General features: G+C 33.6%; 1 protein-coding gene and 1 long non-coding RNA gene across 2 annotated transcripts in view; both read right to left on the bottom strand.

The window, feature by feature from the left end:
- The window catches only part of LOC145944938 (uncharacterized), a 50,002-nt gene extending 33,123 nt beyond the window's left edge, over positions 1 to 16,879 (bottom strand). The window contains exons 1-3 of the mRNA XM_083053645.1: positions 16,637 to 16,879; positions 16,202 to 16,513; positions 15,994 to 16,039 (exon numbers count right to left, since the gene is read on the bottom strand). Of these exons, the coding sequence (XP_082909771.1) occupies positions 15,994 to 16,039; positions 16,202 to 16,366 (211 nt within the window). The 5' untranslated portion in view covers positions 16,367 to 16,513; positions 16,637 to 16,879. The remainder of the gene's footprint in view (positions 1 to 15,993; positions 16,040 to 16,201; positions 16,514 to 16,636) is intronic.
- A 22-nt stretch (positions 16,880 to 16,901) lies between these two features.
- Positions 16,902 to 26,354, bottom strand: LOC145944945 (uncharacterized). Its single transcript, XR_014426772.1, has 4 exons — positions 26,106 to 26,354; positions 25,976 to 26,035; positions 25,308 to 25,349; positions 16,902 to 16,933 (listed from the first exon to the last, which is right to left on the bottom strand). It is a non-coding gene; the product is annotated as an uncharacterized LOC145944945 (long non-coding RNA).
- Positions 26,355 to 27,913: the final 1,559 nt, after the last annotated feature.

Raw genomic sequence — 27,913 nt, 5'->3', positions numbered from 1 at the left:
CGTTTGTTCTCCAATTCTTCTTTTAAATAAAGATTTTTTTTTCAAAGTGGAAGATTAAGTCCTTTTGATCCGCGAATTTAGTATCTCTGACTTATATTTGTCTAATTTAAAGATTACGTTCAATATCAACATGATACGTGCGGTATCACTAAATGCTACTCAAGCCAAACGCGCGGCGAGAGAGAATAATGGCAGAATTTGAGAATATCTAATTTTAATCAAAAGATTTCTGATTAGTTCAACAATCGTATAAAAATAATCAATGTCACGCAGTATTACAAACATTTCGAAATTAAAAGATCTCGAGAGCCTCGATTTCTATCGTAGATGGTGTGTTATTCCATACGGAATGTCCTATTGATAAAATTAATGAAACGGGTAATTCGAGTCTCGAGTGGACGGACGAGCTCGCGAGGAAGAGACACCCCCATGATAACGCACCACCACTCCCGTGGCAATCCCCACTTCGGGCTCCTTTCGCCCCTCCAGCCCCCGAGGGCGCGATCCTCTTTTAATAAAAGGAGCTCGGAGGCGTTAAGTAATTACATCTATTCTCTGCTGGGGAGGAAATTACCTGCGCTGCGTCGGCGTGGGAAAAATTGGGAAATTAAAATTAACCCCTACCAGGACCGAGTGGTAACTCGCGCTTGTGCGCTCTGCTCTCTCTCTTTCCTCCCCTCCCCTTCCCTTTCTCTCTCTCTCTCTCTTTCTCTCTCCTGGATTGCTCGCTCGACCAGAACACTTCGTTCTCGAATTTAGGAGGAGCCGGCGGCCATTACCGCTTACGTAATCTTTTTTTGCACAGTGGCAACGGCGGCGGCGGCGGCAGCAGCTTGTTAGCGAAGTTATTTAGCACGCGATTCGCTCGCTCGTCGACGAGAACCGAGAGAGCGGTTCATCTATCATCTCTGAATATTGTTGCCAGAATGATACCGAACGATACATTTCTAACTCGTTACTTTATATCTATAAACAAAACTTTGAGCATTCTTCTAATTCGAGCAGCCGATCTCGCGTTAACTTTATATTCTGTTATTTTGACAAGGCCGGATCTCTGAATTTTTCTTCCACGAATTAAGAGTATAATTAATATTTTGGAATTTATTACTTTATTCTCGCGAATAATTTAATTATTTAACGACTAAGAACGCGAAACCTTACGCGAACCTGGTCAACCTACCGAGGGAAAAGAAGAGGGGCTGAAAGGGGTGAAGTGGAGCCATAAAAAATTGATCGGATACGATATCTCACGTTTAGGTGCATCTTGGTGAAGGAAGCAGAACACGCGCGGGTCATACATCAAATAGCAACCGAGAGCTCTGCGCGCGCGCCGACCGTGCTTTAATATAAAACTTAAATAACGATATAGGGAGAGAGGGAGAGTGCGCCATGACGAAAATAGCGAATAATCTTATGAATAAGTTCTTCGCTCGGTTCAGCTACGAATACCAAAACCGCGCGAGAATTCGCTCCATTAAGTCTCGCGATGTTTCCTGAATCGACGAACGAGCCATCGTATCGCTCTCAAACTTACATCGCTTTAGCGGTTAATAGTAAGAAAAAAAAGATCGAATGTTACGAGAGTTTGACAAATATTTCTTGGCTCTCTAATTTTACGTTCATATATTTCAAATTCAAATAAAAACATTTGAAGCTTATGAGAAATAAATCTAATAATTTATATTATATATTTTAGTTTCATTCTCGTCTTATCATTTTTACGCGTGATTTAATTTTCGTGGATTTTCGAAATAGATTAGATTTCCTGGAAAATTTTTCTTTAGCTTTGCAACAAACATCAGTATATTAATAAAGAGAAATAGAAAGAGAGAAAGCTCGTCTTTAATCAAGGTCAAATCCTCATTTGGCACGTCCTCGCTCGCCATCAAATATAATCACCAAAAAGCGCACCATCTTTTTTCCCTTCTCGTCTCTTCTTCGTCTTCTCCCCTCTCCTCCTCCCCCGCCCTATACACGCAGAAATCAGCCCTCCTCCCTCCCTTCTGTCCTTTAGACTCGTTCTCTCGCTCTCTCGAATTGAATCTCCAGGAAAGAGGAGAGGGTGAGAAGACGAAGGAGAAGGTTGCCTTGGCAACGACAGAGGGTTTCTCGATGTGGTTGCCGGGGCAACCTGTAACCAGCGACCCCTAAATATGCGCCAGGAACCGCAGAGAAGAGAGAAGGGGTTGGAGGAGAAGTGAGAGAAAGGGAGACATTTAATATCAAGTTAAATAAAAGCCTCTTCCCGCAAAAAAAATATAACGACATGAATTAAAACCAAGCAAGAGGAGTGTGAGGGAGGATTACATACATACTTGACGTAATGGAATTTTTGTACGCATTTTTGAAAATTTGCCCTCTAATACTCTAGCCATTTATTATAAATTAATTACTGAAATTTACTATTAAATTGAAATCAATAACATGATATAATAGTTAAGTAAAATTGCATTTAACACAAAATGCAATCAATTTGAATTTTCAATCTTTATATCAAAGATGTTATATTCGGAGCTTTTGATACTAATTGTAAGGGTAAAGAGAAAAGTCTGAGCCATTAGTGAGCAGGAATAATTTTCCGGAATAATGTGGAAAAGTTGCGGGCGACGCGCGCTATTACGTAAAAGTCAAAGCTCTTGTCGGAAATTAGGATGACGCTCGTCTCGAGAGACCGAGCGTACATAATGCGGACGCGGAAAAGACGAGCGAAGAGGAGAAACTGGCGAGTTCCTAATTTACACAGTCGCCGCATCCACACCGAGCCGCCCTTCCCGGCCCGGACGGAACTTTGCCGGCGATTAAAACGCTTTAGTAATTAACTGGGTCTCCTCACCTTTCGCGAGTAGCAGTTACCAACGCCGCACCTCGAGACTCTCCGTCTCCATCTTCCTCCTTCCCCACACCTTACTTGCATTATTTAACCCTCCGTTATACAAGAGTACTTCCTCGTCTTAGTGAATAATTGTCGAAGGAAAATGTATGTTACAAAAATACGTTTTATATAAAATCTATTACAAAATACATATACGTACACTGAGAAAATTTTCTCTTAGAATTTATCTTGAAAATCATGGTAATCATGAGACAATATGGTACAGAAAGAATTTTATGAGAATTTCTCTGATTAATATCTATCACAATAAAATATAAAATATGTTTGATTCATTTTACTAAACTGCAATAAATATTTATCAGAGAAATTTTCATAAAATTCTTTCCATACCATACTGTCCCACGATTACCATGATTTTCAGGGTAAATTCTAAGAGAAAATTTTCTCTGTGTAGAAAATATCAATAAAGTATATGTTTTGAATTAATGATAAAGAGAAGGATAAGCGAGATATCGTCGACCCAACGGAATAAACGAAAATATTATCATTGAGGGTCGGTCAAGTTGAATTTTGTTGATATTTATACAAGAGAAATAACGAAAATCAATAGAAAATAAAATTATATTAACGATCTCTCTAAATAATTTCTAGCTTTACCATATATATACTTAGAGATATACAATATACTTCGCCGAATAAAATATCAGTCCTATCAACAGCCGACGTTAGCTTCGTCCTCATCTAATCCTGTTTGGCTTTCGTCGATAAATACCAGGTTTTCTACGTCTCATTTTCTCATCACCGGCTTTATTCCCCACTTTTCCCGCTTTTCGCACGCGCACACTTACATCTCCGCTCGGCGCGATAAAGTCTCGAAGTAATTAGCTCGATGTTTACACAGTTTAACGTTTCCCTCGTATCTTCGGCTTTACTCCTACGCGCAGCATCTCAATTAACTTACGGCGTACTTAATTAGCCGGACCAGCACGCGGCTTGCAAGCGCTTTCGAATCCCTCGGTCTTGTCGATCGACCCTTTCCCGGAGCAACGCGACGTTGCTCCGGTTTTGCCCCGGCTTTATCATTCGCGCCTCCCAGCGGATCTCGCACCGCGAGATTATTCCGGATGGCCGTCTCTTTCTCTCTCTCGGAAGAACGCTTCGGCCTAATTAACCAATCCTGTAATTTCGAAGCGTGAATCAAACGCGAGGAGAAAGAATATTCGCTTTACAATTTCCACACCGAGAGAATTTTCTCTTAGAATTTACCCTGAAAATCATGGTAATCGTGGGACAATATGGTATGGAAAGAATTTTATGAGAATTTCTCTTAAACATGTTTGATTAATTTTACTAAACTGCATAGTAAAATTAATCAAACATTTTATATTTTATCGTAATAGATATTATTTTTATTGCGATAAATATTAATCAGAGAAATGCTCATAAAATTCTTTCCATACCATATTGTCCCACGATTACCATGATTTTCCGGGTATATTCTAAGAGAAAATTCTTTCTGTGCACCATTGGAATTTATTCGATTTGCGAAATCAATTTTTTATCGCTCATGGTTTATTTTAATCGTAAAAAAAAAATAGAATCGAGATACGCAGATCTAGCGAGAAAATTATTACTCTCTATTCAGTTCTAAATAAACGCACAAGAGTATCCGCGATATGCCGTCTTCGAAATCGACAAATTGAAACGTTATCGACATCCGGTCGACTCTTCGTTCATTCAATGATTGCGTAACCCCGATGATATTTCTGGGATCAATGGATCAAGCTCCAGCTCCACATCGACCTTAAGAATTGAAATTTCTCAATGCAACTCATTTCGATCGACCCCGCGCTATATCGTGAATGACGTCCGCGATCAGGCTTTATCGCGTCTCGCAATTGCGGTTGTCGATTTTCTTCCGCCGTTCGGTAAAAAAAACGAAATGGGGTAAATGATTAAGCAGGTTATGCCCTTCGCTCGATTATTCCTTCGCTGGTGCGGAAGAAGCTATAATTTTTAGAAAATTATATTATAAAAGATAATTGGATCTCTTCTCTCAGCTGTGTGCTGTCAGTTATAATAGTCATAATATAAAAGATGCATTTGTTAATTATTATTATTGTTGTGCACTTGATGAACAAACACATTCAGAGATATAATCTAAATCACTTTATCATCATTAAAAATTTTCAAATATAATAATAAATGAATAAAGAATACTATCGCAAGAATCTCTCTAAAAACAGAATGATTTAAAACAGCATTAAGTGAAAGAGAAATTTATATAATTTGATACATGTAACGCACGATGCGGGGAAAAATAATTTCACACACACACATTCAATTTGATTTAGCATCGCGAGATGTAATAATTAAATCTACCGTCAAATCTAAGGATCTTTGAATTGCACGGATCCTCCTCGGAATTTATTTAGTGAAAAGAGACCACAGTCGTGTGCGCGTCTTACGGCGCTAAATAAATTCCCATAAACTGGGTGGAGTAGAGTTACCCCCTACCTTCCCCCTCGCTACTGGCGGAACGCATTGTATATATTCGCTACTTGAGTATTCGCGGCACGTGGACCTGGCAGCGGTACGTCATTCGCTCTGTCGCTAATCAGAACTAACCGCCGACGCGTGACCCGCATCTTCTATCGGCGAAACAAAGAGAAAGAAGAAGCTGCGAAGCGCGTGCGAGACAAGAAAGGAGCCGGAGCGGCCATCTTCGCATCTCTCCGCGTTTCTCTCCGTTCTCTCCGTCTCGAGAGCATCGTTTTACGAGCACTTCCTGCCATGCTTGGCATATCGGAGAAAAGTATCGACGCTATGCATTGATATCAATATCAAAGGAAAGTACGAGTGTCTTTAAACTAATAATATATTATCGAGGGACTATATGTATATAGGATGCGCTTCTCCGCTATATGCATTTTCTTCGATTTGCGGATTTTATAGACGATTTTGCGAGTTGAATTTTGTCTTCTAGAAAAATATCGAGACGCGCACTTGTACCCTTTTCAAGTTATAAAGGATATATATTTTTAAAGTTAAAATTACGCAAGAATAAAAATAAATAATAGAATTATTTCCTCAGTTGTTAATTTTAAATGGATCTTATTTGAATATAATTTTTATTCAATACACTGATATAATTATTAAAAAATATTAAAATGTTAGAAATGCGTGATAAATAATATCCTTCGATGATTCTTTAAAAAAATATAACGAGTGAAAATTGCAGGCGAAATTAAAAAGAAGAGAATTTTGATAAAAAAATTAATACAAAGAGAAAGAGTAAAGAATGTATTTCCGCTTTATTTTACGAGCACTTCCTGCCATGCTTATCATATCGAAGAAAGTATCGATGTTATGCATTGATATCAATATCAAAGGAAAGTACAACTATCTTTAAACCAATAATATATTATCGAGAGAGACTATGTACAGAATGTGCTTCCACTATACGAATTTCGAATTGCAGATTTTATAGTCTTTGTGAGTTAAATTTTTTTTTTTAGAAAAATATCGAAACACTGCACTTGTGTATATAGCTTTCGAGTTATAAAGAATATATTTTTAAAGTTAAAATTAATAAGAATAAATAAAACAGAATTATATTTCTCAGTAGTTGATAATATTTTGGTTCGTGTAAGTAGACCTTATATTTCAATATATATATAATTTTTATTCAATGCTGATATAATTATTAAAATATTAGAAAAAATATGTTAGAAATGCGTGATGAATAATAATATTTTTCAACGATTCTTTAAAAAAAATACGAATAAAAATTCCAAGCGAAATTAAAAAGGGGAAAATACTTTCGACAAGAAAATTAATGCGAAAGAGAAGGAATAAAGAATATATTTCCGGATTCTTTTGATTATTTGAATAACGGTGCCGCGAACCGATATTACGTCTCGATGGTTAACTTTGTTCGTCTTAAAACTCGAGCAAAGTATAGGGAACTCGGCGCGGAAGCGGCCCAAGCGGATTCCCTTAAATCACTAGAGGAAGATGGTCGGCCTCCTCGCCGTCTCCGGGGGTGTCTCTCCTTCTCTTTCTCCTTCTCCGAGCCCTCGTATCGTTCTTATCGAGCGGTCGATCTACGGGGCCCAGCACCTCGGTGCCGTACCGTTTTCCTCAGCCGAGTCGAAGCCGGTTGGACGCGCACGAACAGCGCGGGGCGCTGGATAATACAGTCGCCAGTTGATTTATGAGTTAATAGTTAACCGGCCATAAATAATGCTAATCACACTCTTATTATACGTTCCGTCGCCGCGTGGCCGGGAATGTTTTGTCCCGGACTCGTTTCGAAACGATCGTGAGGGCCGAATCCTCAGCACATCGCGGTCTTCTTCTTTGTCAACGGCGATCATCCTCAATGATCCATGTTGCGTAAAGAGATACATGAAGATGGCAAACGTATACTGGCGCATAAGCCTCGAAGGAATTTCTTTTTCAAAATTTTTTATTTTTTTCTAAATAGTACTGTCACCAATGCAATCCGTAATTCACTCGTCGCCTCATTAAATTACTCTATGTAAATCACAGAAATAGGCATCGACAATAAAAATTCTTATTATATTTAATAATTGTCATTATCTTATCTTGTTTATATTAATAATTCTTATTATTATTATCAATGGCTAATAATAAAAATTATTAATATAATAAGATAATAAGATAAATTAATAAATATCACATAATAATAAGAATTATTATTATCGATGCCTATAATAGAGAGGAAGAGAGAGAGAGCATCCAATTTCATATATCGTTGTTTTATTCATTTTCTTTTCTCTCGTTTTATAGCATCAGAATTCCATATATTCAGCATTTATAAAACGATATTCGGCGCTCTACCATTTGTATATATATGTGCACAAGGGCGGGTATTGAATGCGCCCGGGGAAAATCGAATCCGCGAGTCTCCCTCGATATAACCACAGAATCGGAAATCGACGACGAGGCCCTGTGTCTAAACCCGCACGGACACGGCAGAGAATAAAATGCCCCGATACATTTTATTTGGTCCGCGCGAATGGTACCGTCGGCGCGCTGACGCTGCGTTTTCCGCCCCAAATGGCTGGTGGAGGGAAAGGCACGGCCGAGAAGGGGTGGCATCGGTGGAAAACGCCGTCGCCGATCGGGTCCTGGGATTTAGCTCGCTCGGAAATCCGCTGCGGATTGTATTTCGAAGCGTTTACACCCCCGCCTTTTTCTCACTCGCCGATACTTTCCTGCTCGGACTTTTAAGCTCGATTACGTCGCGAAAGATTTTCACGTCACGCTCTCTTTCTCTCTCATCCGTCGATCCGAATAAAAGGAAAATTCCTCGAAAATGCGGACCTTGTCACGTATTTCTCGTGCGTTCGCGAAAGAAAAGAAATTGCGATCACTTATCAAAATCTATTTGTTATCTAACAAGAAAGGTTTTATCAAACTCAAAAATTCAAAAAATTTTGAAATTTGGCCTGAACTTCGAGATGTCCAACCCTGATACAAAACTATTTTTTGTTGATGTTGAAAAGAGTATTAAGATTGGCTAGTTCTAACAATAAGCTTAGGCCAAATTTCAGAATTTTTAGAATTTCCGAATTCGATAACCTTCCTTGTAAGTAAGATACGATTACATTTTATCATCTCTATAAAATCCGAGTTGCAAAAATTGATGTGCGCTCTTTAAAAATCTATCGATTCTATTGGAATTCCACAAAGAATTATCTGCAACTTATTTTCGAGTAAGCCAACACCGATTCAGATTCTTTGATCTGTATTTTAATAAAAGATGGCCGTATACAAAGAGACAAGATAGAACACACGTGCTCGCAAACAGGTATATGTATAAGTGCATACGAGCGCATCGCCGAGATATTGATATAAACAGGGGGCAGGGCCGAGCTGGAGCGTGCTTTGTAATCAGGGCCCCATTAACATCGAAGGTGGTCAATCTGTGCGCGAACGTTGGCCTGATCTCGAGTCGAGCTATCTGCGACTTTTCGCGCGGTCTTGCCAGACTTTTTGCCTTCATTTTTCATATCCGAGAGATACCACGCGCTGACGTCATCCTCCCGTGAGGTGCACACCTGTCGTGCCACTTACGAAGAGACGTCAAATTATGCTAAAACGCGATCCGACACAAAACGACGAAGGGGGAGGGAGGGGGGAATACAAGCCCACGTGCGAATCATCACGATAGCTCTCTATTTGCATTCGACCGACTGGCATTTTTTTATGTCACCCAATCGCAACAAATGTCCGATCTCCGATAAATTCGATCCGAGCGAGAAAGACCCCGGGTGACGCTTATCCAATCGCGAAAAATATCTGCGCTCCCATCTCTTTATCATCTCACAGCTGTTTCAAAAGTATATAATCGCGATAATCTCTTATCTCAATTTTGTAACACGGACGCGACGATTCTTAATTGCGTTTATTTGTACAAGTGATTCGAATCCGTTTCTTAATAAAATAAAATAAAATTCTAATAGCTCGGAATAAAAATGATGCATCGCCGGCAGCGAAGATGCATCTCATCTTCGGAAGATGGTGGCAATCGAAACTCGCGACGACGACAGGCGAGAAACAAGGAAGTATCCAATCGAAACGAAGGGGGTGCAAGGAGAAGAGGAGGGAGGGAGGGAGGGAGAAATGGCGTAATCTCGATATTGCCGAGGCATCGGTGCCATCGGACCGTGAGGGCTAAGTATACATTTTATCCGTAACGCGTTCGCCATTACCCTACGATGCCCGAGCCACGGGCTAAGTAACGGGGCCCCGCGAGGGTCCCGAGAACGGCCCCGTAATGCGATGTGTGTGCAGCATAAGTGGCCATCAGCCAACATAAACAATCGCCATGGTAAGTATACGGTGCGACGAGATGTGCCCGTTTCCTCTCCCCTTTCCTTCCCCCTTCGTCCAGCACCACCTGCGCGAGGGCAAGGGGGATGAGAGAGAGGGGTCCGATAGGGAACCGAGAGACGACGTGCCGCGGCACGCCGCGATGTAATGGAGCCATTATCGCTGGATAACTTCATCATCGGACATTGGCGTGGTCCGAGGGAAAGGGGGATGGAGGGAAAAGAGCGCAATCTTCCGGTCAAGGGGTGGCAAAATCGGCGATGGGAACAGCCGACAGTAGCGTCTTGTGATACGAAAAATGAGGGGCGAAAAGAGAGCTCCATCTATTCTCTCGTCGTTTTAGATTCTAAAAATTCATATTGGGACAATACATTTTGTCTACTTTTATATGTTGTGATAATGATATGGCGATTCTAATTTTGGCAACGCATAAATATGTGACAATTTTGTTCCAGAGACACTTGCACATCTTTCATTTCAGAACTATGAGATAAATACGTTGTCAAAATGAGTAAAAAAACTGTGTAATCTTCAAATTAATTATTCGAAAGTTTCAAAAATTTAATATTTTTATAATGGTGCAAAAAATTGTAAAACTAAGGACTGACGATTTTAATATAAATATCTAAAATACGAGATTATTTTCAACAATAATCTCTTCCGTCGAGGAATCCTGAATTTATAAAGACAGCCCTGGGAATCGCATCCTCTCCCGACGTAGTCGTGAGAGCGAACGTTATACCACTTATTGAAAGTTCGGCGTAATTTAATGCGCGAGAATAGTTTCTCGAACCATATTTGCGGCATGTGGAACCTTCACGAGAGCAATGGGCTTTATTAAAAGCTGGGAGAATCTCGGGAGTTTTTCTCACGAAGGAGATATATTAATCACACGCATATACACACATCTGTATGTGCCAATCTCTCTGTAGGGATTGGCTCGTAATCGACGATATTTTCGATCGATTATCCGCGATCGATTTTAGATACGATCGATCTTAAACCGATGTGATTTCATCTTTGAATCACTTTCTCTCTCTTCCTCTTTTAGAAATATTTTTATCATCTCGTCAGACTCTAACGAGACCAATTTTGCTAACTTTAAAAGCGCTAGATTAGCGAGGGGAAAAAAAGTGAAGGGAAACGCGATATTCGAAATATAAATTACACAACTATTATTCTCCTAATAAATTGTTACTATCTCAATTCTGCACAATTTTATGTGTATGTATCGTACTTCTAACATCTCGTAGAACTTCCACGTCTGGCTGACAGTTCTCTCGAGGTCGTTGACATTCGCGGAAAGCTCGCGTCATAAAAAAAAAGGGTACCGCGATAATAAAAGTACCGAAGCAGGAAGCCGGTTTCTCGACGATGGGAGACACGGTCGATTTCCAATCGTTCACCAGCGGACATATCACGGCCGACTTTCGATGCTCTCGACGCAGCTTGAAGAAAGCGAGAAGAAACGAAGTGAAAGAGAGAGAGAGAAAGAGAGAAGGCGCGCGGCGGGAGATAAGGCCTTTGAAGATAGCCGCAAGGTCAACGTGAAACTGACCCCAGCATCCTGCCCGACTGAATTCGAGTTTAATGAATAACTATTGAATCCCGCCTCTATCATCGCCAATAAGAGCAAAGAGGCGGCCCGACGTCGCTGCTTGGAAGAGGAAATCTCGCTTGCTAGCGCGCGTCTATTTATAATATATATGTAATATTGTATATGTGAAAAGATATCGCGGACGTGTCAAGAATCGATTAGATCCGGCGTTTGTGCGCACGGCCAGGCAGCCAGGCAATATTAGTAGAATTTATTTTCGAGATGGTTACATCATCGCGGAGCGAGAGAATCCGGCGATTGCGCGCATCGGCTTAATTAGCTGTAACCAATCGGCGTGCCGCGTATTGAAACCGTATTTTCACGGCGATTGGAATTAAGAGCGAACCACCAAAATGCCCGAAATGCGTCGGGGTGGGATGGGGAAAGAGGGGAGTCTCGTTCCCATGACGTGGAAACGAGGCGTACGTAATCGTGTGTACCGGCAATTCGATGTGGTCGACTAGCAAGATGGCTAAATTATTTGGGAACGTCCAACGTCGTTTCGCACGTTTAATAATTCCCCGTTGCTCCTTTATTAACCATTCGGTAATAAAAAAGAAAAAAAACCGGTTGAAAAAATAAATCTAGTTTTACTATAAAAAGTGTAGGTAATAATTATAATTTTAAGATTTACGATCTCGCAAGAAGCGGCAAGAATGATTGATAGCCGACTCGAATTTATCGCTTCTTTTTTTGCAGTCGGTTAATCTGTTAATAAAAGTCGGAGGTTTAATTTTTCTCTCTTTATTACATTATCTTTCTTGCGTATATTTCTATACAGGGTGAGTTTTTTAACTTCAGACTGCAAAATATCTGGAAAACTAAGCATTGTACGAAAAAATGTTCCAAATAAACTTTCAATAGTTTCGAGGGTGCAATTCTATTCCGCAGAAATTAGCCCCCTTCCGCCCCCCCTAGGGGGTGGGACTGGGGGTAACTTTGAAATCTTAAATGGGAACACCTACTTTTTATTGCAGATTCGAATCCATCAAGAATCGAAAAAAATGGTTTAGACAAAATTTACGTATTTTTGGACGTAGAATTCGAATCTGCAATAAAAAGTAGGGGTTCCCATTTAAGATTTCAAAGTTATCCCCAGTCCCACCCCCTAGGGGGGGCGGAAGGGGGCTAATTTCTGCGGAATAGAATTGCACCCTCGAAACTATTGAAAGTTTATTTGGAACATTTTTTCGTACAATGCTTAGTTTTCCAGATATTGTGCAGTCTCAAGTTAAAAAACTCACCCTGTATATATAGTTTTTTCTTATATACTTTTAAAGTTTCAGCTTCCCGAAAAAAAAAATTTTTTTACAAAACTACTTTGAATCCACTTGTCGGTGCGTCTCGATTGTTTCGCTCCAGCTAATCCGCCGTATCTTACAATTAGTAGAAACGCGTGTGTTTGTACTTCCGTAGAGAACAGGATTTTCGCGAGAAAGGCCCGCGTTTTGGGAGGGAGTTTCGGTAATTAAGTCGGAGCCGCGGGAAAAGCCGCCGTCCAGATGCGTCGCGCGGGGGGCGGAGGAGGCGTATCGAATTCCCCCCAAAATGGTCCGCATTCCCATATTAACATAGAGAGATACGGTCACCCTCCGTTTCGCGTCCTCTCGCATCCGGGGAGAGCAGAGACGCAGCGCGCAGTTGCAGTTTGCATTAAAAGGTGCGCGGCGAGGCCGCTCTAATGGAGGCCCGCACGCGGCGCCACGTGGCATCGGGTTAAGCAAACTATCGATTATGGGATTTCACGCTAAGCACCTATAGGATTACACCGGCGATGGCCGATAAAGCCACTGGATTTGTTGCTCTTTTCGCGATCCCGCTACAACACCGTACGCCACTCTATCTGATCTGTCTCTCCTTCCCGACCCCCCAACCCACCCTCTTTCCCGGTCGCCTACCACCCTCTTTATCATGCTCTCCCCTATCTCGCGAATGTTCCCTTTCTCTCTCTCTTTCTGTCTGACGAAGTAATGCGACTGTAACCAAAACCTTGTTTCGTTCTGTCAAAAATAACGACAGACATATTATTGTAAAGAAACGTCAGAATAATAATCTACAGAGTAATTTTAGAAGCTGTATGTAACACTTATAATCATGTTTCATGTATTTTATTAACAATATTTTATATGTAGCGATCGATCGCCGAGAAATAAAATTCGTTTTCGAAAAACCAATCGTTCGACCGTCGCGATTATTAAATTAAATCCAGTAAAAATTTACCCCGATAATTATTTCTCTCGTTTTCTTTAAGGGTTTTTCTTTATGCTTAATTAATAAATCGCTACGTAAATCGATGCGCTCGGAGAATGAAAGATCGGTTTTTTTTTCAGCGAGAAGACGAGAAGGCTCTTCTTGGAAAATTACAGAGACTACGATATCGATTAACGCCGGCGCGTCGCTAGCGAAGCAAACTAGGCCGCGGCTCTTTCTGGTCTAAGAGGAAACATAAATCACTCCGCGCGTACGAAGAGTCGTGAATTCGCTCGTTCCGATTTAAAGTTCCGCCGCGATCTATTTCCGTCCTATCAATCGGCACACTTGTCTCTCGTTGCACTAGGAAGACGACGGCCGGCTATCTCGGCGGCCAATTAACGTTATTCGTTTGCTCGCGCGCGCGGTTATTATCGCCCCGGCATAATTAATATCTCCCTCGACGAGGGAGCGGCGGATTCAAAAAAGAAGAAAAAGAAAAGAAGGGGAGGAAGAGAAGGATGCAAGAGGAAGAGATATCGAAGCGCGCAACTGGCGACTCTTCTTGACCGTGACAGACTTTAAGACGCCGCTATCAAAGGAAGTGAGGTCGACCTCGAAGGAATCATTAATCGGCCGTTCGAGCGTGGGATAAAACGTCGCTCTCTTACGATCTCGTTATTCGGAAATGGCTCTCGACGAGACGAGATCATCCGCTCTTTCCGCCGTCTCGGAGAGAGCCGATAAATTCGCGAGGCCGCAGCGCCCGGAGCGGAAGCTTTTTAATCGCGTCGCATGAAACCCCGAGCACCGGCTGTGAGATATACCGCACTCCTGGGATAACCAGCCACGCCAGCGCGTGTCATTTTAAATCACTGCCGACGAACGTGTCGAACGAGCGAGAAAGAGAGAGAGGAGTCTGCCCGGATCGATCCTGAGACTACTTCATAATCGCCTAGACTATTTCGTTATTTACCATCAGATTTTCGAGCAACTCGTCCATCTGATTAACGATTGTCGTTTTCAATTTTAGAAAAGATCGATGACAGCTGATGCTTCTTCCCCCCCGAAATATTTCCCCCGTCGAGCGAAAATTTTAAAAAAGAACGATGCCCAGCCTCTCGAAGGATAATCACTAGGAGCGCGCGAAATTTCCGAAGGCGTGCTCGTCGATCAAACGGGCGTTTCTTCGACCTCGCACGTGACTTCGTCAACGTTTTGACAACGTTTAGCGAACCGGCTTTCCTCTCCCTTCGGCGGCCCTTTTAAAGGGATGATGGATGCCCGGCACGCGGCCTCGCTTCAACACCCCGACGAGAGAGGCTCGATGGATATTTAGGACAATTCGCGCGTGCGTTCTCGTACCAAACAATTCATATATCACCTGGGCGACGTCGCGAAATAATAGGGAAATGAATTCGCGCGAAGGATGAAAATCGGCGCATCTAATCGACGGTGCTAAGTGAACGCGGCGTCATCAGTACGAGTATCGCAGAATCATTTTAACTCGATCTTTTCGAGAAGATCGAATTATGCCATTGATATAATCAAATCCTTCGCGCCTCACTTCTATCGTATATATACATATTTTTCATTAATTATAATTATATGAATAGCACTTTAAAAAGTGCATATACAGTATAACACAACACATATATAAATACACAATATGACAAACATAAATATACAATATAATGATCATTTGAAACAAACATTAAAATGTAATGTTGTGCACACACATTACATAAAAGTTGTTATAAGTATAAAATTATTTAGAGGAAATTATATTTTTTGTCCCTTTCTAAAAAAACATGTTATTGACATTCTTGTCGCTTTTCCGCGATGCTGATTGGTTGTCTCGATTCGTGTTGTGCGTTATATTCATATATAGCATCGAGCATCGAGGAGCATGTATCATCGATAGCATCGAGCAGCTGTCATCGCGAGGGTTAGCAGTTTGACAATTTGTCCAAAATAAAATTAAATAAACTAATATTATGTTTTAAATAATATGATATAATACTTTAAACTCGATTAATATTTTTGACAGTTATCAGCTGATTTCTGTCAAAAAATATTAATCGCGGACAAAGTATATAAGTATATAGTATATTATATTATTTACAACATATTATAATTGAAATAATAATGTTTTGTAAGTAATATAATATGTTATAATACTTTTTCCGCGATTAATATTTTTTGACAGAAATCAGCTGATAACTGTCAAAAATATTAATCAAATTTAAAGTATTAAAACATATTATTTAATTTTATTTTATTTGGACAAACTGTCAAATTGCTAACCCTCGCGATGACAGCTGCTCGATGCTATGAATATAACGCACAATGCAAATCAAGACAGTCAATAAGCATCGCGGAAAAGATGCAACAATATTTACGAGATGCAACAATACTTACGAGAATGAACTTAACATGCTTTTTTTTTAAAAAGGGATGTTATATTACTTTCAACACACTTGGTCGAAATAAACAATTTTTCACTCACCGATACGTGCAATAGTGGAGTTGTAGTACACAGCACACACATTGATCTGAAAACAAAATATTCAAATTATGTATATACATGTATATATGGGTGTGTGTGTGTGTGTATGTGTGGTTGTGTATATGTGTGTGTAGAGGGTGTTTTGAAAGTCTGAAAATGATCGAATCTCAAGAAAATCTTTAGAAAAAAATGTTTTCATTTTGCATACCTCCCAGTTGCCGCTCTGTCGCCCGATGCCGCCCCGGGCATCCTCCTCCTCTCTTGGTCCATGGTAGCACGACACTCGCGAAAAACACGAATAATTACGATCGCCCGACACTTTACACAGCACTCCCGACGTGACGCGTGAATCGCACGCGTATTTCGCGTACATTGCGCAATGAAAAAAAACGATGCGAAAACTATAATCGCGCACGAATCAACGTCCGTTCGATACTCGAAAATCTCGCAGTCAAACTTGCCCCAGTGTCGTCTGATGCCTCCCCGGGCTTCCTTTTCCTCTCCTATATGTAAAGCTTACCTGTAATAACAAATAAAATATATAAATATATACATATATACATATATACATATAGAGATACTTAAACAAATATAACAAAAATTACGTTCCCTAAAAAAAATTTTATATATTTATTTTGCATACCTTATAGTTGCCCCGCTGTTGCCCGATGCCCCCCCCGGCCACCTCCTCCTCTCTTGGTCCATGGTAGCACTCACGACACTCGCGTAAACACGAATAATTACGTTCGCCCGACACTTTACACGGCACTCCCGACACGCGAAACTTTACGCGATACTCCCGACGCGACGCGTGAATCGTATTTCGCGTACATTGCGCAATGAGAAATAACGATACGAAAACTATAAACGCACGAATCAACGTTCGACACTCGAGAATTTCGCGGTCTAACTCGCGCGCAGCTTATCTCAGCAATGCTACCTGTAACAAATAAAATAAAATAAAATATTACTATTTTAATTTTTATAACATATATTATCATTTTATAATTTATTTAGCAATTTCTCGCTTTATTAATATTTTTTGATAGAAATCAGCTGATTAAAGATTAAAGCATAATTTACTAATTAATTTTTAAAATAATAATGTTATAAAAATTAAAATAATAATGTTTTAAATAATATGTTATAATTCTTTAAACTCGATTAATATTTTTGACAGTTATCAGCTGAATTTTGTCAAAACATATTAATCGCAGATAAGACATTATAATATATTATTTACAACATATATATTACTATTTTAATTTTTATAACCGATGAATATTTTAAAATTTATGTAGCAAATTAACGGTGTATTAATATTTATTTGACAGAAATCAGCTGATTAAAACGTTAATTTGACAATTAAATTTTAAAATAATTGTATATAATAAAAATTATAAAATAATAAAATGTTTTAAATAAAATGTTATATTATTTTAAACTCGATTAATATTTCTTGACAGTTATCAGCTGATTTCAGTCAATAAATATTATTTGAGTTTAAAGTATTATAATATATTAATTATAACATTATTTTAATTTTTATAACATTTTTATTTTAAAATTTAATTAGCAAATTAACGCTTTATTAATATTTTCTGACAGAAATCAGCTGACTAAAGCATTAATTTGCAAATTAAATCTTAAAATAATAATACGTTATGTAAATTAAAACTATATTATGTTTTAAATAGTATGTTATAATTCTTTAAACTTAACTAAAACTTTTGACAGTTATCAGCTGATTTCTGTCAAAAAATATTAATTGCAGATAAAGTACTATAACAAATTATTTACAACATTATTATTTTATAATTTTTATTATATAAGATTATTTCAAAATTTAATTAAGAAATTAACGTTTTAATCAGCTGATTTCTGTCAAAAAATATTAATAAAGCGTTAATTTGCTAATTAAATTTTAAAATAAAAATATGTTATAAAAATTAAAATAGTAATATGTTGTAAATAATATGTTATAATGTCTTATCCGCGATTAATATTTTTTGACAGAAATCAGCTGATAACTGTCAAAAATATTAATCCAGTTTAAAGTATTATAACATATTATTTAAAACATATCATTATTTTAAAAATTAATTAGCACATTAACGTTATAATCAGCTGATTTCTGTCAAAAAATATTAATAAAGCGAAAATTTGCTAATTAAATATTCTAGCTTACATATTTATATTTATATTGTGCGTATATTATAATTTGCTAATTAAATTTTAAAATAAAAATATGTTATAAAAATTAATATGAGAATATGTTGTAAATAATATGTTACAATGTCTTATCTGTGATTAATATTTTTTGACAAAAATCAGCTGATAATTATCAAAAATATTAATCGAGTTTAAGGAATTATGAATATTATTTAAAACATATTATTCTTTTAATTTTTATAACATATTTTTATTTTAAAATTTAATTAACAAATTATCACTTTATTAATATTGTTTGACAGAAATCAGCTGATTAAAGCGTTAATTTGCTAATTAATTTTTAAATTAAAAATATATTATAAAAATTAAACATATAATAATATGTTTTAAATAATATTCATAATTCCTTAAACTCGATTAATATTTTTGATAATTATCAGCTGATTTTTGTCAAAAAATATTAATCACAGATAAGACATTGTAACATATTATTTACAACATATTCTCATATTAATTTTTATAACATATTTTTATTTTAAAATTTAATTAGCAAATTATAATATACGCACAATATAAATATAAATATGTAAGCTAGAATATTTAATTAGCAAATTTTCGCTTTATTAATATTTTTTGACAGAAATCAGCTGATTATAACGTTAATGTGCTAATTAATTTTTAAAATAATGATATGTTTTAAATAATATGTTATAATACTTTAAACTCGATTAATATTTTTGACAGTTATCAGCTGATTTCTGTCAAAAAATATTAATCGCGGATAAGACATTCTAACATATTATTTACAACATATTACTATTTTAATTTTTATAACATATTTTTATTTTAAAATTTAATTAGCAAATTAACGCTTTATTAATATTTTTTGACAGAAATCAGCTGATTAAAACGTTAATTTCTTAATTAAATTTTGAAATAATCTTATATAATAAAAATTATAAAATAATAATGTTGTAAATAATTTGTTATAGTACTTTATCTGCAATTAATATTTTTTGACAGAAATCAGCTGATAACTGTCAAAAGTTTTAGTTAAGTTTAAAGAATTATAACATACTATTTAAAACATAATATAGTTTTAATTTACATAACGTATTATTATTTTAAAATTTAATTTGCAAATTAATGCTTTAGTCAGCTGATTTCTGTCAAAAAATATTAATTGCAGATAAAGTACTATAACAAATTATTTACAACATTATTATTTTATAATTTTTATTATATAAGATTATTTCAAAATTTAATTAAGAAATTAACGTTTTAATCAGCTGATTTCTGTCAAAAAATATTAATAAAGTGTTAATTTGCTAATTAAATTTTAAAATAAAAATATGTTATAAAAATTAAAATAGTAATATGTTGTAAATAATATGTTATAATGTCTTATCCGCGATTAATTATTTTTGACAGAAATCAGCTGATAAAATAAAAATATGTTATAAAAATTAAAAGAATAATATGTTTTAAATAATATGTTATAATTCCTTAAACTGGATTAATATTTGTGACAGTTATCAGTTAATTTTTGCCAAAAAATATTAATCGTAGATAAGGCCTTATAACATATTATTTATAACATATTACTATTTTAATTTTTATAACCTATTATTATTTTAAAAATTAATGAGCAAATTAACGGTTTATTAATATTTTTTGACAGAAATCAGCTGATTAAAACATTAATTTGATAATTAAATCTTAAAATAATTGTATGTAATATAAATTATAAAATAATATGTTTCAATTAAAATGTTAAATTACTTTAAACTCGATTAATATTTCTTGACAGTTATCAGCTGATTTCAGTCAATAAATATTATTTGAGTTTAAAGTATTATAACATATTAATTATAACATTATTTTAATTTTTATAACATTTTTATTTTAAAATTTAATTAGCAAATTAACGCTTTATTAATATTTTCTGACAGAAATCAGCTGACTAAAGCATTAATTTGCAAATTAAATTTTAAAATAATAATACGTTATGTAAATTAAAACTATATTATGTTTTAAATAGTATGTTATAATTCATTAAACTTAATTAAAACTTTTGACAGTTATCAGCTGATTTCTGTCAAAAAATATTAATTGCAGATAAAGTACTATAACAAATTATTTACAACATTATTATTTTATAATTTTTATTATATAAGATTATTTTAAAATTTAATTAAGAAATTAACGTTTTAATCAGCTGGTTTCTGTCAAAAAATATTAATAAAGCGTTAATTTGCTAATTAAATTTTAAAATAAAAATATGTTATAAAAATTAAAATAGTAATATGTTGTAAATAATATGTTACAATGTCTTATCCGCGATTAATATTTTTTGACAGAAATCAGCTGATAACTGTCAAAAATATTAATCGAGTTTAAAGTATTATAACATATTATTTAAAACATATCATTATTTTAAAAATTAATTAGCACATTAACGTTTTAATCAGCTGATTTCTGTCAAAAAATATTAATAAAGCGAAAATTTGCTAATTAAATATTCTAGCTTACATATTTATATTTATATTGTGCGTATATTATAATTTGCTAATTAAATTTTAAAATAAAAATATGTTATAAAAATTAATATGTTGTAAATAATATGTTACAATGTCTTATCTGTAATTAATATTTTTTGACAAAAATCAGCTGATAACTATCAAAAATATTAATCGAGTTTAAGGAATTATGAATATTATTTAAAACATATTATTATTTTAATTTTTATAATATATTTTTAATTTAAAAATTAATTAGCAAATTAACGCTTTAATCAGCTGATTTCTGTCAAACAATATTAATAAAGTGATAATTTGTTAATTAAATTTTAAAATAAAAATATATTATAAAAATTAAAAGAATAATATGTTTTAAATAATATGTTATAATTCCTTAAACTGGATTAATATTTGTGACAGTTATCAGTTAATTTTTGCCAAAAAATATTAATCGTAGATAAGGCCTTATAACATATTATTTATAACATATTACTATTTTAATTTTTATAACCTATTATTATTTTAAAAATTAATGAGCAAATTAACGGTTTATTAATATTTTTTGACAGAAATCAGCTGATTAAAACGTTAATTTGATAATTAAATCTTAAAATAATTGTATGTAATATAAATTATAAAATAATATGTTTCAATTAAAATGTTAAATTACTTTAAACTCGATTAATATTTCTTGACAGTTATCAGCTGATTTCTGTCAATAAATGATATTTGAGTTTAAAGTATTATAACATATTTATAACATTATTTTAATTTTTATAACATATCTTTATTTAAAATTTAATTAGCAAATTATCGCTTCATTAATATTTTTGATAGAAATCAGCTGATTAAAGCGTTAATTTGCTAATTTAATTTTAAAATAATAATGTGCTATAAAGTGTAAAATATGTCGTAAATAATACGTTATAATGCCTTATCTGCAATTAATATTTTTGACAGTTATCAGCTGATTTCTGTCAAAATATATTATTTGAGTTTTAAGTATTTTAAGTATTAAGTATTTCATTTAAAACATATTATTATTTTAATTCTTGTAACATATTTAATTAACAAATTAACGCTTTAATCATATGTATGTCAAAAAATATTAATAAAGCGTTAATTTGCTAATTAAATTTTAAAATAATATTTTAAAAATATTAAAATAGCGATATGTTGTAAATAATGTTATAATGCCTTATCTGCAATTAATATTTTTTGACAGAAATCAGCTGATAACTGTTAAAAATATTAATCGAGTTTAAAGAATTAGAACATATTATTTAAAACATTATTATTTTAATTTTCATAACATATTATTATAAATTTAATTAAAAAATTAACGCTTTAATCAGATGATTTCTGTCAAAAAATATTAATAAAGCGTTAATTTGCTAATTAAATTTTAAAATAAAGATATGTTATAAAAATTAAAATAATATGTTTTAAATAATATTCATAATTCCTTAAACTCGATTGATATTTTTGACAGTTATCAGCTAATTTTTGTCACACAATATTAATCGCAGATAAGGCATTGTAACATATTATTTACAAGATATTATTTTAATATTTTTAAAATATTATTTTAAAATTTAATTAGTAAATTAACGCTGTATTAATATTCTTTGACATACATCAGCTGATTAAACCATTAATTTGCGAATTAAATTTTAAAATAATAATATGTTATAAAGTGTAAAATAGTAATATATCGTAAATAATATGTTATAATGCCTTATCTGTGATTAATATTTTTTGACAGAAATCAGCTGATAACTGTCAAAAATATTAATCACAGATAAGGCATTATAACATATTATTTACGATATATTACTATTTTACACTTTATAACATATTATTATTTTAAAATTTAATTAGCAAATTAACGTTTTATTAATATTTTTTTACATACATCAGCTGAGTAAAGCATTAATTTGCTAATTAAATTTTAAAATAAAAATGTGTTATAAAAATTTGAATAATGTTATAAATTATACGTTATAATTTATAATACTTTAAACTCAAATAATATTTATTGACAGAAATCAGCTGATAACTGTCAAGAAATATTAATCGAGTTTAAAGTAATATAACATTTTAATTGAAACATTTTATTTTATAATTTTTATTACATACAATTATTTTAAGATTTAATTATCAAATTAACGTTTTAATCAGCTGATTTCTGTCAAAAAATATTAATAAACCGTTAATTTGCTAATTAATTTTTGAAATAATAATAGGTTATAAAAATTAAAATAATAATATGTTATAAATAATATGATATGAGGCCTTATCTACGATTAATATTTTTTGGCAAAAATTAACTGATAACTGTCACAAATATTAATCCAGTTTAAGGAATTATAACATATTATTTAAAACATATTATTCTTTTAATTTTTATAACATATTTTTATTTTAAAATTTAGTTAACAAATCATCACTTTATTAATATTGTTTGACAGAAATCAGCTGATTAAAGCGTTAATTTGCTAATTATTTTTTAAATTAAAAATATATTATAAAAATTAAAATAATAATATGTTTTAAATAATGTTATAATTCCTTAAACTCGATTAATATTTTTGACAGTTATTAGCTGATTTTTGTCAAAAAATATTAATCACAGATAAGACATTGTAACATATTATTTACACCATATTACTATTTTAATTTTTATAACCTATTATTATTTTAAAATTTAATTAGTAAATTAACTGTTTATTAATATTTTTTGACAAAAATCAGCTGATTAAAACGTTAATTTCTTAATTAAAATAATATTATGTAATAAAAATGATAGAATAATAATGTTTTAAATAAGATGTTATAGTACTTTAAACTCAATTAATATTTTTTAACAGTTATCAGCTGATTTCTATCAAACAATATTATTCAAATTTAAAGTATATAATAACATATTATTTATAACATTATTCTTTAAATCTTTATAACATATTTTTATTTTAAAATATAATTAGTAAATTAACGCTTTAATCAGCTGATTTCTGTCAAAAAATATTAATTAAGTTTAAACAAACTTTATATAAAAATATCATTCTCTTTTATATAATATTGAGAAATGGCGCGCGCTTAGTGCGCGCTTGTGTTGTTCTAGTATATAAAAAAGTAGAATGAAAAATAGAAAATCAAATATAAAGTTAATAAAATTTTTAATTATTTGTTATTAATTGCAATGAGTTGTTGAATACAATAGTGATAATTTGAGAAAAACGATTAAATTTAATAACGTGCATTACGTAAAAGAGTTATTATAAGTATAAAATTATTTTGAAGAAATTACTTTTGTATACATATAAAAAAGTAGAGTAAAAAGTAGAAATTCAAATATAAAGTAAATAAAATTTTAAATTATTTGTTATTAATTGCAATGAATTGTTACAAAAACAATAATAACAATTTGAGAAAAACGTTTAAATTTAATATTATACACATTATGTAAGAGTTGTTTTAAATATAAAATTATTTTGAGGAAATTATTTTTTTGTATATAAAAAACTCGAGTAAAAGGCAGAAATTCAAATATAAGTTTAATTAAATTTTTAATTGTTTGTTATTAACAGCAATGAGTTGTTGAATACAATAATGACAATTTGAGAAAAAAGTTTAAATTTAATATATCATACATTTTGTAAAAAAAAGTTGTTATACATAAGTATAGAATAAAGAGTAAATTATTTTTTTTATGTAAAAGTGTAAATAAATAAAAAAAGATAGAAACTGAAATACAGAGTTAATAAAATTTTGAATAGTTTTTAATTGCAAAGAGCTTTTATAAAAACAGAAAATTATTAAGGAATAAAAATTTGCGATTGTAGAATGAGTTAGAATGTAACATCATTTATACGAAAATCGAAACTCGTACCGATCATTGGCCTAATTTTTGATTGTATGAATGTCGAAAAGACTGGTGGAGTGCAAACCCCACACGTGATCCCACTGCCATAAAAGTCACGTTTATTTCAGGGCGATAATGCTTGTAATCCAAATATAATTTTTGTCAGAGGGGCGCAATAGCGGTTGAAACCCACCCTGTTTCACAAACGCGTTTCGCTGCTCCCTATGTGTTAGCGGTCTCGTCCCGAAATCATAGGAAAGCCACCCCTTGTTACGACCGTGCTTTACATCCCCCGAAAACTTAATACGAACTCGAAGGCACCCCGTACTTAGGGGCGGTCTATCGCGGTTACCCCAAACTTTGTCCTGCGTGGAACTTATTGCCCCATCGACTCTATATTTTCGAGAATTATATGGCTAAACTTGCGCTTTATATTTTTCTCTATAGTACAGGATTTTTTTAAGTGCCCACAAGTACTTGTATTTTTAACACAGAACGCGAGAAGAATCGTCAAAAATATACACGCGAATATTTAAGTTTACATGTACAAGAATATTTCAAAATATTTGAAGCATTTCTCGTCCTGAATTTTGCAACTTATTTCTCTCAAATGAGAATTTTGAATACATGGCATGTATTTTTTATTTGTATTCAAAAAAGTATTTAATTTAAAAAAATAATATCATTTACCTCTGTCTTTTCAACGTTTTTCTCTAATTGATTGTATATATATTAATTATGAAATTATGGAAACTCACTGGTACGCAGCACTGCAGCGGAGAGTATCACACATCATTGATCTGTAAAATATAAATATATCTAGATTAGATACAAGCCAGAGTTCAATAAAATTAAAATTATTTCTTTAAATTCATCTATTTCAAAGAGTAATTACAATGCAATTAAATTTTTTATTTGTTTTTTAAGCAAATATTTAATTAAAAAATTAGTTCATGAAAGAAGAATCTTTACAAATGTAAACTTTTATAAAATATAATAAATAAAATAAAAATTCTAATAATCTAAATAATTATAAGATTTCAATAAGAAATATTATACATATAAATTATTGCGCAATAATTATTTTATTAAATATTCCAATATATTATAAGATTTAAATGAGAAATATTAAATATATTTATATATCTAAATAATTGTAATTATTTTATTAAATATTTCAATATATTATAAGAGAGAGATTTAAAAAGAAATATTATATATATTTAGATACCTAAATAACTATAATTATTTCATTAAATATTTCAAATATTTCACACAATAAAATCAAATTTGGAATACGTGTTACATTGTGTGTAGTGAATACGTGTTACATTATGTTACATTATATATAAAAACAATCACACTATCACCGAAATAAACGGGCTATTAGAAATTTTATACAAAATACATTACATATTGTGCTCACCTTCCAGTTGTCCCCCCCCAGGCCTCCACCAAATCTCTTGTTCATCTTGGTTATGTTTACCTGCCGACACAGAAAATCTTTAATATACATGTAACGTGAACTGCAGACTTGCTGTAATGACAATACTTACATATCGGAACGTAATATTCGTTCGCTCTTTCGTGGCTCTGGAATTGGCGTAACACTCGGAATTCGGTAATAGAAACACGGTTAACCGCGATCGCGTACGCGTTAATTGACGACGATCACTCGACATTTATCGCACTCGACACTTTTCACGCGACACCGGCTCTTTATTACATCGCGAACCGAACATTACTTGCGAAAACTACGTCGTACGATGCGATCTCAATAATACTCGTCCGCTCCGATTTCCACCCGCGAGGTATAAAAGCGCGCGAAATCACCCGACTCAACCTTAACTCACTTCGCACTAAACATCTGTTGCCAAGTTACCTTTAATCTCGGCACGAATGAATTCGTCGCGCAGGCAGAGACAATCATCGATTCTAACGATTATAATAAGCGTTTGACGTACCTTCGCGCGATCACGTTTCCATGTTAATACAACGACGCGTAAAATACTATCTATGTCGTCGAGTCCTGCCGTATTTCTTCTTCTTCTCCTTTTAATTTTATTGTGATAAGAGGACAAGCGCGAGCTCGCCCGCTCCGCTAGATTCCGCCGCGCGAGTGACGAGGCGACATCACGCGAGCAATTAGCGTACTATAGGAAGTGCATATTCCCTTCGTTTTTTTTTTTTTTTCTACAGATTGGCAGCAGTGAAAAGAATTAGCGTCTACCTGCGTGCAGCTCGTTGCCGTTCACGAAATATTTAACGCCTTTTCTCTACAAAATAAAGGTATGCGAAATACTTTAATGCCTCGAAGTTCATATCATTGATTAATATAAACGGTTGACATATCCCTTTCGCTGTGTTTTATAATCACTCGATCTCGCGGCTCGATGTATTACTATCGCGCTTTCTCGAATCGAAAATAATAATTAGCAAGTGTATGTTGTTAATTGCGGTAACAGCGGGGAGAGGAATTATATTGGCGAAAGATTTTTTACAGCACGATATAGAAATATATTCGAAAGAAACATTAAAGAAATAATTTTCCCCATAAAAATGTCAGGTTAGAATAATATTCATAATTATAACGAATCGCGAGAGAGAGAGAGAGAGAGAGAGAGAGAGAGAGAGAGAGAGAGAGAGAGAGAGAGAGAGAGAGAGAGAGAGAGAATGAGTCGTCGATCGCGAGAGTCTCAATTAATCGCACTGATATCTAATTTTTCGTAAGGAATAATCGCGTGTGATGTTGCTCGATCCTCTCATTGTCCTGTTTCGGTAGATAATAATACCCTATCATAACCTGCCTATCAAAATATGTATGATAGCGGACAAGACGAACTCGCCCGCTTCGCTAGATCTCGCCACGCGAATTTCGAAGCGACCTCGCGCGAATAATTAGTGTACTATAGCAAGCGCATATTCCCTCCGTTTTTTTTTTTTTTTTTTTTTATAAGTTGACAGCAGTGAAAAGAATTAGCGCCAAATTGCGTGCAATCCAGCTCGTTGTCGTTATGAAATATTTAACGCCTTTTCTCTACAAAATATAAAGGTATGCGAAATACTTTAATGCCTCGAAGTTCATATCATTGATTAATATAAACGGTTGATATATCCCTTTCGATGTGTTTTATAATCACTCGATCTCGTGATTCCATGTATTATTGCGCTTTCTCGAATCGAAAATTATAATTGGCAAATCTAGGTTACAATTGCGGTAATCGCGGGGGGAATTATATTTAAATTGGCGAGAGATTTTTTACAGCACGATACGGAAATATATTCGAAAGAGACAGATTAAAGAAATAATTTTCTTCATATAAAAATGTCAGGTTACAATAATAATTTATAATTAACGAATCGC

Source organism: Prenolepis imparis, unplaced genomic scaffold, assembly GCF_030444845.1.
Source record: "Prenolepis imparis isolate NDT839.2.m4 unplaced genomic scaffold, iyPreImpa1.0 SCAF_14, whole genome shotgun sequence".
NCBI lineage: Eukaryota > Metazoa > Arthropoda > Insecta > Hymenoptera > Formicidae > Prenolepis > Prenolepis imparis.
The sequence above is the reverse complement of the archived record's forward strand: the minus strand, read 5'-3'. Positions and strand labels throughout refer to the sequence as shown.